Source organism: Colias eurytheme, chromosome 25 (assembly GCF_061535395.1).
Source record: "Colias eurytheme isolate Ceu_HAF_F1 chromosome 25, ilColEury1 Martin Lab GWU primary, whole genome shotgun sequence".
Classification (NCBI taxonomy): domain Eukaryota; kingdom Metazoa; phylum Arthropoda; class Insecta; order Lepidoptera; family Pieridae; genus Colias; species Colias eurytheme.
Window position 1 is genome coordinate 484950 of NC_143004.1, and position 17641 is coordinate 502590.

The 17641-nt window shown below is 32.4% G+C and overlaps 3 protein-coding genes and 1 long non-coding RNA gene across 4 annotated transcripts in view; 3 read left to right on the forward strand and 1 right to left on the reverse strand.

Annotated features, from left to right (window-relative positions):
• Positions 1-69: 69 nt before the first annotated feature.
• Positions 70-1662, forward strand: LOC149897392 (uncharacterized). The gene is made up of 3 exons (XR_016458154.1): positions 70-140; positions 570-645; positions 1482-1662. It is a non-coding gene; the product is annotated as an uncharacterized LOC149897392 (long non-coding RNA).
• Positions 1663-3068: 1406 nt separating this feature from the next.
• LOC149897393 (trypsin 3A1-like) lies at positions 3069-6151 on the forward strand. The gene is made up of 7 exons (XM_090116299.1): positions 3069-3209; positions 3705-3882; positions 4168-4450; positions 4653-4741; positions 4825-4891; positions 5076-5236; positions 5989-6151. The coding sequence occupies exons 1-7, from the start codon at positions 3116-3118 to the stop codon at positions 6032-6034; spliced, it is 918 nt and encodes a 305-aa protein (XP_089972425.1). The 5' UTR covers positions 3069-3115; the 3' UTR covers positions 6035-6151.
• Positions 6051-9333, reverse strand: Vha13 (V-type proton ATPase subunit Vha13). Its single transcript, XM_090116300.1, has 4 exons — positions 9165-9333; positions 8264-8364; positions 7072-7170; positions 6051-6542 (listed from the first exon to the last, which is right to left on the reverse strand). The coding sequence occupies exons 1-4, from the start codon at positions 9244-9246 to the stop codon at positions 6471-6473; spliced, it is 354 nt and encodes a 117-aa protein (XP_089972426.1). The 5' UTR covers positions 9247-9333; the 3' UTR covers positions 6051-6470.
• Positions 9334-11321: 1988 nt separating this feature from the next.
• dnr1 (E3 ubiquitin-protein ligase defense repressor 1) overlaps positions 11322-17641 on the forward strand; it is a 33934-nt gene continuing 27614 nt past the window's right edge. The window contains exon 1 of the mRNA XM_090116183.1: positions 11322-11651. Within this exon, the coding sequence (XP_089972309.1) occupies positions 11568-11651 (84 nt within the window). The 5' untranslated portion in view covers positions 11322-11567. The remainder of the gene's footprint in view (positions 11652-17641) is intronic.

Sequence of the window (17641 nt, forward strand, 5' to 3'; positions counted from 1 at the left end):
AAAATGATGTAATGAGTAACGTAACAGGATGTTCGGTCAAGCGTGAAACGTTTATATAAGGCAATGTTAATTTTTCGCGAAATTCTGTAATTCACTGAGGTTTCATGCAACAAATCTTATAGAGAATTATGAAGTGCGCAGTGAGTAGATTTTATTTATTTATTGCCGCGTAAGTTTAGTGTTGAAAGTGATAATTGATAAAAGTTCTATAAGTATTACCTATTTACATTGGATTGCAGTTGTTCATTTTTGTGTTGTTATAACAAGTAATTTTAAGGTTTCATGCGCAAAGTTGTTACATAATGTATTTAATTTTAAGAATTTCCATTTATTATTTAAGTATCTAGGTAGTAGATTTAAATTATTTTGTAACTATAAAGTTAAGCGAATATACATTGATTTCTAAAATCATGGAGAAATATGAGTAGGTAGGTACCTAAATTGCATTTTTTATCATGTAAACATCTTCGACACTAATAAGGTTGGCTTTATTTTGGAATAATTTAAGACTAACGAAAAAATATCGTTGCTTTTTCAAATTCACACTATTAAAATGTGTCTTTTTTCAGGTAGCTATAGTTTTAGCACTAGTGGGCATTTCAATAGCAAACCCCACTCCCTTGGGAATGGGCTTCTCCACATTAGGTAATTTTGCATATTTATTATACTAAAAGCATAGCACTGGCCATTATTATTTAGCATCTGATACTAGCTGCGCTCCGCGGTTTTACCCGCATTGCTCCGCTCCTGTTAGTCTTAGGGTGATGATATAATATAGCCTACGGCCTCCTTCAGCCTTCTTCCTTCCTCGAAAAATGGACTAAGTATCTAACATCGAAAGAATTTTTCAAATCGGACCAGCAGTTCCTGAGATTAGCGCGTTCAAACAATCAAACTCTTCAGCTTTATAATATTAGATTTAGTATAGATTAGCTATATTATAATTTTAACTAGTTGTTGAAGTAGCCTGTTTATACACAGTAATTATTTTTCTAATGTGTGTGCGATTTTAATAAAACTTAGTAGGTACCTAGAAGCTTGTAGCGCTTTCAAAGCTTTCTGTGATTTTTTTGTATCATAACTAAGTGTTTTGGGTGGATAAAGCTCTCCAAAGAAATCATCTTAAAATTGTGACCATAAAAAGAACAACTGAACCTATTTTAAAACACTTCTCTGAAATTTAAATCATTTTACGCGAAAAATTATGCCTTTCAGGATTGGCGTACAACTTTATAGTTTTGTAATTGAAAACTGATTTATTTATATTGAGTAATCATAATTAACATCAGGCTAGAATAAAATATTATCTTCCTAATGTATCGCTCGGACACGCTCTGCATTTTGTGAAAAGTTTAAATTTCAGTCAATTTTCAAATATATAGTTGTTCTTCTTCTTCTTTTTCTTAAGTGGCAACTCTACGCAATTTTTATTTATTATTTTTTTATGATTAAATGAACTATGATTGTATCTTTTCTTTCAGTGAAGGGTAACATAAAGAGAGCGCCCCGCTATGGGCGGCTGCGTCACCGAGCGTGATCCTAGCCTATAATACGCAAAAAGCCTTCATTAAATATGTTTACAAATATACAATTGTAGGTACATTTATATGTTATTCGACGTTTGCTATTGATATTTTATGAATTAAATGTTTTATGGACTGTTGCGTTGTTTTATTTTCTTCGAGAGCTGGTGAAATATTTGGATCATACATTTTAACCAAAAATTTGGAAGGGCGAATTGAGTAGGTACCCAGGTAATAAATGTAATAGTTAAATAAAGTTACGAAGTTAATCTGAGGTGGTCTACCGAGCTCACGTGAAAAGTTACAATTTCACAATGTCATAATTTGCCGTAATTTCACAAATTTTAGATAAAACTTCAAAAAGAATAAACTATAATACATTTACACTAATCTAGATCCTGGACTTTGCTTACGATAGTATTATAATACTATCGTATACGTCAAGATTTATTTTCAACATGTGAAAATATTGAACAAAGTATTATAAGCTAGCTCTTAAACAATTTCACAAATACATTAAAATCCGCTATGAAATGTACTTTTTTAGTACCATAAAGAAAATGGGTGTTGACACAAACATGTCTGTATCCATACTTTGTTTGCTGTTTTCCTTATTTATTTTCTCTCAAGCAAGGATCGACACAGAATCTGATGATAGTAAGTATTCTTTCTTATTTGTTTCATTGAGATATTGCATTGCATTTTATGAATTTGGTTTGTCCAATCCTGGACGCGAACCTCGTACTCTCTGATCTACTCTCTAACCACTAGACCATCGAGGCGATCGTCATTTCACATAATTTATTAATTAACTAAGTAATTTTCACTAAAACGGTAAACATTCTTTTTGATTATATAAATCGATATAAATCGTAATTTTTCAAAAAACTGTGACAAAAGAATGTTATATCGATTTCAAAGAAAGTTTATATGATTTATACAGGTGTAGCGGTTCTGTGAGTGATTTTAGGTGTACAAAAGTGTTTAAAAATACCTTTTTTTATCTCATTAGTATCATCATTGATCATCAGTTTGAATACATAAGATATACCTAATACAAATCCAAAGCTTTACGCAAAAACTAGTCGCTGAATTTAGTATTATCCTAATTCCTATATACCTATGTCTTCGTAGGTACCTACCTATATGTTATAACGCGAACATGAACAAAGTAACTTAAGAGAAACATACTATGATTATAGTAGAAAAAATTATGTTTAAAAATTCGAACAATTCATGCAGTTAAATAAATCTGGTAATTTTCGAAATTTGCGCAATTACGCTTATTATAACGTTCCGTTACACGCATCCGGCACGCATTGATGATATTAGAAACTTAAGCATTTCTAATTATATTTGTTTTCTGGAAATAATTGTAAATAGATAGTTAGGTATATATATCAAGTATTTTCTGTATTAGATTTATCAGAAATAGGTATCGTAAAGTTATAATTCTACATATTATATTTATATATGGCGTCCTGTGTGATCTACTGAATGTTATATCTTATATATATATATATAAGATATAATTAGTTATAACTAATAACATAATATCACCAGTGGAACTTGAGCGTATATCCCGTAAGAACATGTACCGTACAGAATGGCAGTATGAGGGTCTGCCCATTGAGTTTCCATCACGAAGATCCCTCGCCAACAATACCAAAGACAGAATTTCTGCTAGTGAGTATTGTTTTCGTAAAAATAGAGATTTAATCCAGAGGACTCACAGATTTAGAAAATAATAAACTAAATAAGTACTAACAGTTCACATGCTAAAGAATTTTTGACGTTTTATTTTGTTTTGTTTGAAAAAATATTTAGAATTTCGTCAGGAATTCAACGGTTATTACGAGGCAGATGTAACAAATGACAACTTGTTTAATTCAATTAAGTATGTAAATGTTTAGGAGACAATTTTAAAATTACACCCGATTCTATAAATAAAAATCTATTATAGCAACGTAAAACTAGTTTAATTTTTATTTTCCTAAGTATATCCGAAACTTGCCTGGAAGAAATCACTTCAAAGCTATAGGGCCAATTTCTACGGCGAAGATTCTTTTGTGATTAATTATTGTATTACCTACGTATCTGTTTAGTGTGCAATAAATAGTGTTTCTATTTATTTAATTCGTGATCAGTTCAATTTTGTAAATGTCCTTTAACCCGTTTTAGCCACGAAACAAACACACACACTAGACCGTCGCTACAGAAGGATCTACAACGCAGATGAGGTAGCAACCGTTGAAGAATACCCTTTCCTCGCTGCTTTACTCGTCAATAGACAGCTGTGGTGCGGCGCGGTTATTATCGACACTGATAAAGTGCTGACTGCTGCTCATTGCTTGCAGTTGTGAGTTTATGATAAGGTTATCTTGTTCTGTAATAAGTCAGCGGGTGTTTCAGGTAGTTGGTCAAGATTGGGACTAGGTCATATCATCATATGTGACTGAAAACTATCCACTCTTGAAAAGAAGAAGAAATCAAATCAAACAAAACATCATGCAAGCATTTTCACCAAATTTTTTTCCACCAATTAGGAAAATCTGTACAAAAATAAAAGGTCAAAGTTCGGTAGAAGTAGGTTCATACACAAATTACAATCTACTTACTACACTTTTTTTAAATCCAAATCCAGACAGTACAACAACCGCTTCTTCCGTGAATACGTCAAGATGCTGTCTATCCGAGTTGGCTCCTCCAACGCGACAGCTGGCGGCGACGTCTATCACGTCTCCGAGATATTCTTCCACCCCAACTACAAACCTAACACCCTGGAATTCAACTTTGCGGTTATAAAACTGGACAGGAATATTTCCTATGAGAAACTGGACACGAAGGTCGCGAAGATTGATTATGAAGCTGATAAACCGGTGCCTACTGATGCTGTGATCACATTTCTTGGTTGGGGCTCTGTTCTGGTAAGAAAAGTTCGATCTAAAATTAGCTCGTTCCTGTGACTTTGCTCGTGCACTTAATTTGGCGGTTTAATTTGAAAAATAAGTATAGGTATTACACGTTTATGATAAATTTCTAATCCTGTTGTATTGATTGAGAAAACAGTTCCTATCATTCTATGTACATTTTTTTCCAATATGCTATTATAATTTAAGTTTTTTAAAGGGTGTCGGTGGATTGGGAGGTCAAGTGCTATTACAGAAGCTTGAATTACCGGTCTATGATATAGCCGACTGCCAGGAGATATATGGAAGGTGAGAGATCAATTATTCAATATTTTTTTAAGAAATACCTGGACAGGAATATATACTTAGAGTAAAATGTATTATTTTTGCAGGGATTTGGTGCATTCACGAACCAACTTCTGCGCAGGATACATTACAAAAGCTAAAAACGTTTGCAACGTAAGTTCCGATTTTATAAGTACCTTCTCAAATTAACTAGGTGTAGGTATGTATAATACAGTATTTTTTACGTGTGCAGGAAAGACTCATCAATACAAAGTTTAAGTTATTTAATATCAATATGATACTTTTACCAAGTTTTCGAGTTTCTTTTCACGTAATAATTATTTTACATCACTTACAGCATGACGCGGGTGGCCCTGCGATCCAAGATGGCGTCCTGGTCGGAATCCTGTCATTTTCCGCCAAACGCTGTGACCTGCCAGACCAACCAGCTGTGTTCTCAGCGGTCGGGTCAGTTGCCTCTTGGTTGGATACGATTGGAGAACATACAGTTAAGCTTATGTAAGTATTGCTTTTAATATAATTCTCATCATGATGGTGGATGATCATGAGGCAGGTTTCAAAAACAATCCAATCATGCTTGAAATTATTTATATTTTATAGATAGGTATCATGGACGTATAAAAAAAGACGGACGGTATATCGCCTAAACATTGAGTGAAGCCTAGTAATGGCGGCGAAACATCCATGTGTGTGTGCAATGTTGCCATGGCAACAGCTGTGTTGATGACAATGGCGGCTGTATTTTTTTCTATAAATTTTGCCGTAATAATTTTGTCATTAAAACATAAAAGAAATAACTTGCTTCCCTGTGGAATGTAATCCCTTGTGTTTTGTTATTTAAAATTGTACTGTTGCGACACCATTTAACCACGCAAGACGGCATTTTAAATATTTTTTGTGAAACAGTGACGCAGTTAATCAGTCGGTAGTTCACGACGTAATGGCGGCCGACTAGCTTACTATGGTGAGAGTGTGTGCGTGTTTATTGTCTTTACACGATCGCTAGCTTACTATGGTGGCTTCACGTTGTTAGTTCGTAATACGGCGTCCGTCTTTTTTTATACGTCCATGATAGGTATATTGAGTATTTCACTTTCTTTAAATTTTTGAAATAATTGTTATTCAATTCAATTTTATAAAAAATTCATATAAATATTAGGTACAATACTCCAGGGAAATATTTTCCACAAATTCTGAATAATTGATTGTTTTAATCTAATACATGGAACCTGAAATATTTTTTTTTTCAGGAACACCGAACTGAAGTACCCAGACTGGACCAACAAACAGGAATAAAATAAAATAACTAATAGTACATTAATAATATATTTCCTCTAATACTGTACACATCGCAATCACTTCAGACTACTTTGTAACAAGAAATAAATAAAAACATTCCAAATTTATTTTAAATATATATTTCTATTCAACATACAACATTGAATAACATACAATTTTCAATAAGTTAAATCTGTTCTTCATCGGTCTTCCAATACTTGTATTTCATATGGAATGATATCGAGCTGATAATATAAGTTTAAAATTCAATGATTAAACGTTTACATGGCAACACCAAGCTAGGTATGTACAGCGAGCGGCGAGTATCAGCGGCTGTCAGCTGTCAAGTTGACATTGACGCGTGCGTTGGCGCCAACGGGCTACAGATTACAAATAACAATAGAACTATGAATAGGTGCGTGTTCGCAAGCGTTTGATTACGGAGCGTCTGCGCTTAGTCTAAGCGGTAGTTCTGGTGGAGCTCGGGCTTGATGTCGTACACCAGCTGCAGAATGTCTTTGATCACCTGCAAATTTACATTTCATATGTGAATCAATCAGTATTGAAAGTTCTCAATAATAATTATTATTTCCTTATTTATAACTTAAATAATATATCACTATTACTTTATTTACTACACAAAGCTTAAGCTTAAGGTATTATTAATAGGAGACAATGATTGAGATGGTTGTGGTTGTTAATATTCTCAATAAATGGCGTGAGGAGCCTTTGCCACATAAAACCGAAAGACTAGAATAAATTTGATTGATGAGTTGCCATGGTACGGCGAAATAAGCAGGTTCGATCCCACATCACAGTCAAATATTTTCTATTCTTGAAATTCTTTTAGAATTATTATATCAACTGAATAGCATTATAATGAATGTCGAATGTTTTATTAAATACCTATAGTTTCAAAATAAAGTCTGCCTGTTTCTTCAGTTATTTTGTAGATCAAGATATTATGTAGGTAAATAAGTTTTACTCGGGTATAACAAGAGTATATACTATACTGATTATGTATTTTTTATACATATTATATTACGAAAACTCACCGCTTCCTGTTGGGTGATGACCATTTTGTTCATCTCTTCAATCTTGACCTTGGTCTCTGCTTCGATCTTGGCAGCTACACCTTCCCGCGTGCCCATGTGCTATAAGCATAAAGTAATGATTTATATGACTGGTCATTTTACACAGCACAATTATTATTTGAAAATATGTAGAATGTTATGTTGTTATGATTTTAAAAGAGAAACTATGCGAGTTTCTTGCTGGTTCTTTGTAGAAACTGCTCTTTAAACAGGTGATAAATTGTTATTTCTTTGTATTTTGACAAATTAAAAGTTCTTCTAAATGAGGTGAAATTAGTTGGTTCGTTCGTTATGATACTTGAATGGTAAAATGTACTAAAGTATATTAAAATTTACACATAAATTATATATACACATAAAATCTTATGCTAAAAATTTGTTAGTATCTGTGTGTGTAAAGTTAAAATTTAACATTATTTAGATACAACATGGGAAACAATACATTTATAATTTAGTCTTAAATATTAACACATTAATTGATCATGCAAGCTTAAATAAAGATTAAAAACCCTATATTATATTACAGATAGAAATCTGCACTAGCAACAAAAAATTTATCATCAACTTGATAACTCAAGGTTTCTTGTTTGAGATAAAGATAGAAAATCACTACAAGAATAAAATCTAGACTGATGACTATAATATGATCCTTTAAAGCACCCAACTTGTAAATACATTAAAGAAATTATAATTATAAAGTGTGTCAACTGTAAATGTAGGAATGTATTTTTCTTACTGTCATATGAAAATCACTGAACAGATTTTGATAATACTTGACGTTGACAGTGATGTAGCTTATGTAGCAAAATAACACATGAGCTATTTTGCTGCACAACAGGTCTACACAACACATATTTTGATAATGAATGCCTATTTTACCACTGTCTTCACAAAACTACAGAACTTTCCCAATTTGTAGTGTATGCTTATTAATTACAGGCTGCACTTTGTTTCAACCACATGGCTCTGCTCCTGTTGGTCTTAGCGTAATGATAGCCTATAGCCTTCCTTGATGAATGGGCTAACATCTCGATCATCGATCTAACTTTGCAAATCAGACCAGTAGTTCCTGAGATTAGTGCATTCAAACAGAACTCTTCAGCTTTATAATATTAGTATTGATAGGGCGTTAATATCTATAATTCTAATTTACCTTAGCTTCGAATTCTTTGAACTGCCTCTCACGTTCCTGTCTGTACTTTTCAACCTCATCTTGGGCTTCTTCCTTGGCCTGCTTTAGGCGTTTCGCTTTTCCTATAAATTTATTGTTAATTTAAGTTTAATATATATTATAGTAGCTTTAGTTAAAATTAATTAATGTATCATTTCAAGACAAAATCGGTATTGTCCTTGTATCTAATTTTGTTCAAATAAATACCAACTTATCGCAGTCAATTGTTAAAAAGTAAAGAAGTGTAAAGGAATGGCAATGGTTTGCCCGTTAAGTACATTTACTACATTAGTACTATATTAATATTCCTATCAAGACTATTCAAAACATTTTTTACAAGTATACACCTACCATCTTTATTATTAAGTACCAAATAACGTTTCACACTTGGTAGGTACCTCATGAAACAATATCTTATTTCTTACATAAAATAAATAAAAAAATTTTGAGCCTTAAATAAATATGCTCATGTACTTGTATCAACAACATAACAATATACAGTTAGTACCTACATAATCATGTTTTTAGTTTTATACCCTTTTACAAGTTATTTTAAGGATGTTATGTTATATTTTCATTCCTTTATTATCTAGCAAATCTTTTATTTGTAAAATTTGATCGTATTTAGCACAAGCAAAGATTGTTATCTTCGACTAACACCCTCCATCATGTGACAGAAATCTTATTAGGATAGGATATCAATGGAAAGTATTCAAATTCTTACATTCATTAAATGTTTTTTTTCCATATGCATACATAGTATAACCGAATATTAGGATGTCTGCTAAGTGCTAAATACAAGGGCAGACCAATTTCTCACTGCAATCAATCTATAAAAAACTAAACCCACAAAATAATATAAAACGCAATTAATTGTACTTACGCTTTCTCGCCTCTGATACTTTCTCTGCGGCGCGCTTTTCAGCAGCCAACAATTGCTGGATCCCCTGCGTTTGACTCGCCATTTCAAATGATTTACACAAAAACTATGCGGAGACAAACGAGACCAAGGCGCAAATCAATAGCCGAAGGAAAGGTGACGAGACCGAGTCATATGATTATTTTAGTTCCATTATGTTGTCACGATTGGCGCTGTCATCGGCTCGTGCACCACGATTAGTGCGTAGATAGGAATACATTTTCAGATAAAATTAATGTTAATAAACCATTTGATACCGTTATGCTCATCAAACTTATATCAATAAACAAATTAGTGTTATGGAGTATTTTTTCTTAATTATACTTATTCTTCATATATTATTTTTTATTTTATTTTTTATCCATTGATTGCGCGTAATGGAATAAATTTTTTGGTGTTGACAGCAAACAAATATGTGCATTAACTATAAACAAATATAGATGGCGTTAGTAATATAAAGCCATTTTTTTTAACATTTACGAGTGATTTTATTATGTGAAATATTATAATAATTGCAAATTGGTATTCCATTTATCTTTCTTAGGTAATATTTTTTTTATTAAATTATTTTATGTCATTTAATATATCAAACTGAAGCTGTCATAAATTACGGACAACATCCGGTAGCGCCTGTGGGTAGCGCGGTAGCGCCATTGTTATTTGAATTTGAATTTAATTTCGGTACAAACCTTTGAATGGATAAAACAATTTTTAAGTAATTATTGATGTTTAACATTGTATTTAATCAAATAATATAAACTAAAATTGTTGGGGATACTTAATTTCAATGTGTTAACTTTGAAAAAAAAAAGGTTTTCAGGGGCCCATAATAATGAATGTCTCAATCTTGTCTCAATAATATGAGCCATGAGTCACGTCGTTAAAACTTATATCTTCGATCACAAATAGCATTAAGTACATGATACATCTATACTTTTTTATATTTAATATTATAAAGCTGAAGAGTTTGTTTGTTCGAACGTGCTAATCTCAGGAACTACTGGTCCGATTTGAAAAATTATTTCGGTGTTAGATACCCCATTTATCGAGGAAGGCTAAAAGGCTATAGGTATATCATCACGCTCAGACTAACAGGAACAGCAATGCGGGTGAAACCGCGGGGCACAGTTAGTTAAATAATAATATATAGGTAGGTACTAGGTAATAATAATTCAAGCAGACTACCACAGAGGTGGGTACCAACTACCACATACTACTTAATCCTATCCTACTTAGTCAAGATTCCTACTTATTATAAATGCGAAAGTTTGTGAGGATGGATGTATGGATGTTTTCCTGGGAAAACCAACGAACTGATTTCGATTATACTTGGCTTTGATTTATCTTATGTAGGTACCTACTAGATAACTAGAATAACACTTGATAATTTGATACCTAGGTATATCCCGCGGGTTATTCGGCGGATTGTGCCACGACCTTTGACCGACTCGACCCTGAATCACCTGAAAGACCAATAAAATTGAAAGACCTACTTATAAATTTAACCTGTGAATTTAACATTCAAGAAAATCCTATGTCAAGAAAGTTACTTATAGGTAGACTGGTACCTACCTACATTGATTTTACTTGTTCATGTAGGTAAGTAAAAACTTTTAAACAACCAGTAGTTAACTAGGTACAAGAAATAAGAATACCTAAATGTCTTTGTTATAAAGTCAAAAAGGTTAGCTTGGACGAAATCAGATAGGTAATAAATTAACAGTAATCGTGTAGGTATGCCTCATAAACATTTAATTTTAATTGTTGTTGTTCAATTCATGCATAAGATATTATAATAGAAATAATTACCTACTATCTCCAATCAAAACAACTTTCCTTTTCATATCAAAAACAACGATTCAAATTCATGACATAGTGGGGATCGTCATTGATTTTGCATCTCTGTCTTTTCACCTAAAGTACGTGAAAGGAAAGATGGATTATATTTAAAAAAAATATTCTATTTACGACTATGTATTTTAGTGTAACGTTCATTGAACTTTGTAGATTACGAAGCGAATGTGCCGTTACTATTAGAGCAGCAATGTACGTTACGTGCAACATATGTCCGCACAACGTTATGACGACCGGCGTTCTATTCTCGGTCGTTTTGCGTCACGTCACAGTTTCTTTATCATTTCGGTGGCAAACTTAACGTAGTATGGCCGTCGTCTGGAAGTATTCACAGTTTTACTTCCACAAAGAATACGCGATAAACATTGCACAGAGCGAATTGAGAAAGACTTTTTTAAATAAATTCTTTACGCGTGTGAGATAAACAGTAAATGAAGTGTTTATTTAGTTGATACTAGATTACGTTCGACCTATTTTTCGTTTTCGGTTTTCACCAAGATTTTAAATATCAAAATGTGGTTAGTTAGCCAACCAAATTCTGTGATTCTGGAAGTTAAGGTGGATAGCAATGCCATCGGACAGCAGCTGTTGGAAAGGGTGAGTTATATTCTATTTCATATAATCCAATTACATATTTTGTACTTATTGTAATGATGATGTTTACATAATTATTAATTACTGGCAAATGGCAATAACATTTATATCTTAATGGCCTATAAAAACTCGTGCCACACATTAAAAAATACACCACGATTAACTATGGATTGAGTATTCAGGTTGCAGCTGGATTAAATAAAGATAATTTTTTATCATTTCATCAATACAATAAGATTGTTAATGTTTATGAAAACCGGCGTGGCATTTCAGTAAATCTACTTAATTAAACGATAAGTTACAAATAGTAGGTATACATAGTTAAAATAGAAACCGTAACTAGTGATTGTAACGTTTACCTTGTGGACTTTGGACTCGGCATTGTTAACGTTTACCTTCACTGTTACGAGACGAAATTTTCATTTTATCGATGCAATAATTAACCAATTGAAGCGATACACCTATGTTTATTAATAAGTTTGAATATTTTATGTTATAATCTTCAAAAGGATGCAATTAGGTATCAAAAAGACAACAGATATCTACATATTAAATCCATGTAACTACAAAATTGTATCAATACGAAAAACATTCTTATTAGTTTTACTTCAAGTCTCATATTACTTTACAATCCACCAATAATTCACATAGGTAGGTAATTACCTATTACGGTATTACCTATCTTAGATTAGCTAAAACTGTGCTTATCCGGAAGTTCTAAACGTGGCTATACAAATATAGGCTAATGCAATCAACTTATTTAACATCGGTTTTGATAAATAGGTAGTTGTTTTCATAATTTATTAAACTTTCTTTTATTTTCGGCGCCAAAATGCTTTAAATGTTGTTTCGATTCGAAGTAGGTACGAATCGACTTGGCAGGTCTCCAATGCAATATAAAACGAATCGGGGACATAGAATTTTAAGTGTTTAATCTTCTATTTTTATGATTGTGTCCTTATTTCCATATCTCTTTATCAGGTCCGCAAAGCATTACGGAAGACTAAAACGTTTGAATAGACGCAAAAAAATCTAGTGACCATTTTATGAAGGAAATTATCGTAAAAGGTAACTCGCTTTTAGCTGTAATTATAATCTGAGTCACGAAGAATATATTACCTAGGTACCTACATAAAGTCTATGTAGATATTCCTGTATATACTTACGCCTCAGTTGCATAATATTTAAGATCCGTTACATTGTATGTGTGAATGTGTCTATACTTACTTACACATTGTAGGTATGCTGTAGTTATAATTTCATGCGATATGCCATTGAGGTTTGATAACGGTGCACCCAGGCCCCGACGCTCCTTTGTTTATTTGTAATTTGGTACACAGCTTGTGTTTACATGGCGATGACTTAGCATCGATATCAATGATTATCTCATTTTAAAGCGTTTACATTTTACAATTAGAACGCGCGCCACGTTTTTTATAAAACAAGACTGGCCATAGATAATTATTACGACCAAATTAGGGCGAAGCCGTGAACAGCCAGCCTTATGTTGTACAATGTACATGCACGGTGCAGCGTTTACTTGAAATTAGAATAAAGAACACGGCGAGATAATGATCGTTCCGATCACGCTTGGCTCACGTGCGCACCGCGTGGCGGGCCGCGGGCTCAGCTGCGTGGACTTTGTACCCTACAATCACCGGTGACGCGAACGCTAGGTTAGGAGTTGCAATGCTTGGCAACTATCTTTTGTAGACTGGCTGATTCCCGCGGCTTTGTCTGTCCTAAATCACTTTATACAAAATAATGTATAAGAAGTCGCTTTTGTATGCTGAATAATAGAAAATTGCAGCAGTTTTGCTGTACCTACGATAAATTTACATAAGCACCTACCTACCTATCTAATAGAATTTTGTTGCGATACGACTAAATAATATTTAAAAAATATGAATAGTAGGTACCAACTACCAAGTACCAACCAAGTTAAATTTCTAATTCAGATATTCTACAGATATTATAGAGAAAATAAATTACTAGGTACCTAATAGGTCTATGCAATTACAATTTACAAGTAATTTTGTATTAGGTTATTCTATTCAAAACATACTTAATATACCTACTTAGGTATATTGTATTGTTAAAAAAAATAATAAAAACGCTCAAACTAATGACGAAGCTAATAAGAACAAAATTCGCAAAGCATGATGATATTGAAAATGAAATTTGAAAACGTTCTAAATTTGAAATAGATCACGGGCACGGGCATAAAGTAAAATCTAGGCTACTTCAATTAGATTGGTCTGAATGCTGCATAATAATTGGGTATAGCTGTTTGAACTTTCAAATTGCTGTGGACTTTGTACCGTGACGTCATAATTGCCCATCGCTTGAAGGATGGCAATATTTCACAATTGGTGTAAATTTTTTTTGAGACACCAATTTGCGCGATGCTCATCAATCTCTTTTGATTAGCTGTTATTAACGGGGTGTTAACAATATTTTTTACATCTTGCTTTGTATATTGTCAGTGTAAATTGTCGAAATCTCTAAGGTCGAAATTTAAAGAGGTCCATTTAGTTGAACATGCACGTTGCACATCACTATGACATTATGCAAATTGACTAGAACCTGCTCAAAAATTATTTCTGAATACATGTCAATATAAGAGAAGCCAATGCGAGTAACTAGCTTAATTATATAATACAGTTTTATATTCATTACGTAGGTACGTAATGTACAGCCAGCTTTACAGATCTAGGTCTATCCTGGGCCTTACAGCTGTAGGGATTAAAACCTAAACTCAATAGTTACGGCTTCATGTCCTATTAAACTAAATACCTAATAGACTCAGACCGTTGACCGTATCTTATTTGTTTATGTAGCAAAAAATTTAACAAGTTTTATGAATACAAAAAATCATGTTTTTATCGTCGTCCCAGCTAGCAACAGGATAATTTAATTTTCTTGTCAAAAGAATAATGTTCTGCATGTATCATATTAGGTATACGTAATTTATATCCTGTAAAAGGACATTTACCTGAGTATACCAGTAGGTGTAAGTAATTAGCATGTACCTATATTCTCCCAATTTTTGCCACTCTTAAACTAAAGCGTGCTAGGTACCAATTTATAATTTAAATATTTTATAGTCCGGTTGACTACACTAATTTTTAATCTATTTCTATCGTCTAATAAAAATTGTAAAAAATTGCTCTCAGCTTCATAGAACGTATTCAAAGTCAAACAGTACTGTGGACTTTGGACAGGCTAGTCATTGTACCTTCACATTTACAAGCTCGTCATTGGTTATTTTAGAGCGCTGTTTCGTAATATTTTTTTAACAATTTTCTATATGTACTTTGTACAATGTACATACAGTGTGATGTGTACACATTTCGACGGTTTATTTGCGTTACGATTCGATAAAAAAATAAAAAATACTTTTAGAGAAACATATGTGTTAAATTTTAAACTTCAAAGTTGACCTATCAATTTTATTTAAATTTTGTACATTTAATTTATTTGATTTGATAATAGAAATAAACGACCTTAGCAGTAAATAGTTTTTCTTAAAATCTAGGTGTATAATATAAAGCTGAATGGTCTAGATTTTGCTATTTTCCTAATTTGAATGATCATGTTGATGAAAAATAAGGGGGTCGTATTTGATTCCATCCATACTAATATTATAAATGTGAAAGTAACTCTGTCTGTCTGTCTGTTACTCAATCACGCCTAAACTACTGAACCAATTTGCATGAAATTTGGTATGGAGATATTTTGATACCCGAGAAAGGACATAGGCTACCTTTTATTGCGAAATATGTACCACGGGCGAAGCCGGGGCGGACTTCTAGTTTATTATAAAACATGAATATTTTTCGAAACAATCTAGTAACAATGTTCATTGTTTGTCGAATAGTTTAAACAAGTGGCCGTTTGTATTGGACTTTGGACAGATGACAGCTCACGGCTGTGACGTCACAACGTGGTTAAACCGTGTTTTAATATGAGAAAACTAGATTTTCTTTGAAATCGATTAGCTGTAAATAGAACAATAATGTAACAGGTTTAACGTAAATGCAATGTTCATGCGAAATTAATCAAATGTCTTTCTATATTAAAAACTACTGACTGCAATAATCATTTCTTTATATAATAATTAAATTCACAGAAACGAACTTATATCTAGATTCTAGATGTAAGAAATCTCTATAGGAATAAGGGAATCCAGCTTCATTCATAAATACACTATTTTTAAAATAATTCGGCGAATGTCAGAGGCTTTCCCTATTATAAAGGATCCTTGCAGTCTGATTCAACAAAGGTCCTTCACGTTAAGGGTCAATTACCTCGAGTGATAATATTTGCCCTTAATGATACGACCTTTAAGCTGATAACATACATTGTTATTTCCCGCTGTTATTAAAAGTGAATGTATGTTTAAGTAATTTGTGAATACAGAAATGTGTCCTATTTAGGCTGACTAATTTTAAAACTCAAAATTTCGCAAATATTAAATAACTAACTTGAATTAAGTGTTTTAATCGTTTATAATAATTTAGTAATTATCTTAAGTTTTTATTCAATGAAGCAAAAACGACTTATTTAAATTCAAATTCAAATTCAAATTCAAATTATATTTATTTGCAAGAATGTAGTTACAAATTATAGATGTTTTTAATTACAATATTATGTGGCTAATACATTCTACCCATTGATTGGGTGTGCAAATATTGAAAAAGAAAGTTGATTAGTCTAATTATTTAAATGTACACACAATTCAACTTTCACAATTACGCGAACGCACTACGATTAACACGATTATATCACACACTTATCACACACAATTCAGTTTACACTACTTAAAAGTCATAAATTCTTCAATGTCATAAAATTGTTTCACCATCAACCAGTTCGTCAGTTTATTTTTGAAAAAATTTACTGGTAGTTCCTTGAAATTGTCCGGTATTTTATTATATATTTTAATAGCCATAAATATTACACTGTTTTTAGCTTTGTTAATTCTACACGTTGGGAAATGTAATTTGTTTTGGTATCTTGTCAACATATGCGAATTTACTTCTCCTTTCTTCTTAAAGTATTCCGGGTGATATTTTACGAATAAACATACTTCTCTTATGTACATGCAAGTTAAAGTAAGGATCCGTAATTTACTAAACAGAGGTCTACAACTGTCTCTTTGGTTCAAACCGCACAGAGCTCTGATACATTTTTTTTGTGAGACAAATACTTTCCGCACATCACAAGATTGTCCCCAAAGAATGATTCCATACGAAAGTACAGAGGAAACGTAGGCATGATAAGCATTTATTGCTGCATTCATAGAAACAGTATCTCTTAAACGCCGTAATACGTAAACGAAACGATTAATTCTGTCACAAACGTAATCAATATGTTTGTTCCATTTTAGACCTTCATCCAACAAAACACCCAAGAATTTATGATGATCTACTTGTTCTATTACTTGGTTATCACACTTTATATTTAGGTTTATTTTGGAGCAATTCTTTGTATAAAATTGAATTATTTTTGTTTTTAATAAGTTAATTTTAAGATTGTTGTCTTCTAACCATTTTACAATATTTTTAACTGCTTCATTTATATCTCTCTCGTACGTTTCCTTTTCAGTACATTTAACAATTAGGGTAGTGTCGTCTGCGAATAAAACTGATTTGTGTTTCACTGATTTCGGTAGGTCATTAATATACAAGAGAAATAAAAACGGGCCGAGCACACTTCCTTGTGGTACACCTGATCTATTAGTTTTTTTTACTGATCTATATACGTTTCTTGATTGATTTACTATTTGTTGTATTTCCACAAACTGATCTCTATCCTTTAAATAACTAGCAATCCATTCTTTGGCAATTCCTCTTATACCATATTTATCTAACTTAAGCAAGAGTAATTCATGGTCTACAAAATCAAATGCCTTGCTCATATCTAGAAATATAGCGCTTACGGGTTTTTTTTCGATGAAGGCTTGAATTATTTCTTTCACCATATCAAAG

What these genes read in the sequence shown, in the direction of transcription:
- Vha13 (XM_090116300.1), bottom strand. Translation starts at nt 9,246, where the DNA reads ATGGCGAGTCAAACGCAGGGGATCCAGCAATTGTTGGCTGCTGAAAAG. An exon ending in TCAAAGAATTCGAAGCTAAG is followed by an intron (nt 7,171 to 8,263) that starts GTAAATTAGAAT and finishes TTATGCTTATAG; the next exon opens with CACATGGGCACGCGGGAAGG. An exon ending in TCATCACCCAACAGGAAGCG is followed by an intron (nt 6,543 to 7,071) that starts GTGAGTTTTCGT and finishes GTAAATTTGCAG; the next exon opens with GTGATCAAAGACATTCTGCA.
- LOC149897393 (XM_090116299.1), top strand. Translation starts at nt 3,116, where the DNA reads ATGTACCGTACAGAATGGCAGTATGAGGGTCTGCCCATTGAGTTTCCA. An exon ending in TTGGTTGGGGCTCTGTTCTG is followed by an intron (nt 4,451 to 4,652) that starts GTAAGAAAAGTT and finishes AGTTTTTTAAAG; the next exon opens with GGTGTCGGTGGATTGGGAGG. An exon ending in TGCCAGGAGATATATGGAAG is followed by an intron (nt 4,742 to 4,824) that starts GTGAGAGATCAA and finishes TTATTTTTGCAG; the next exon opens with GGATTTGGTGCATTCACGAA.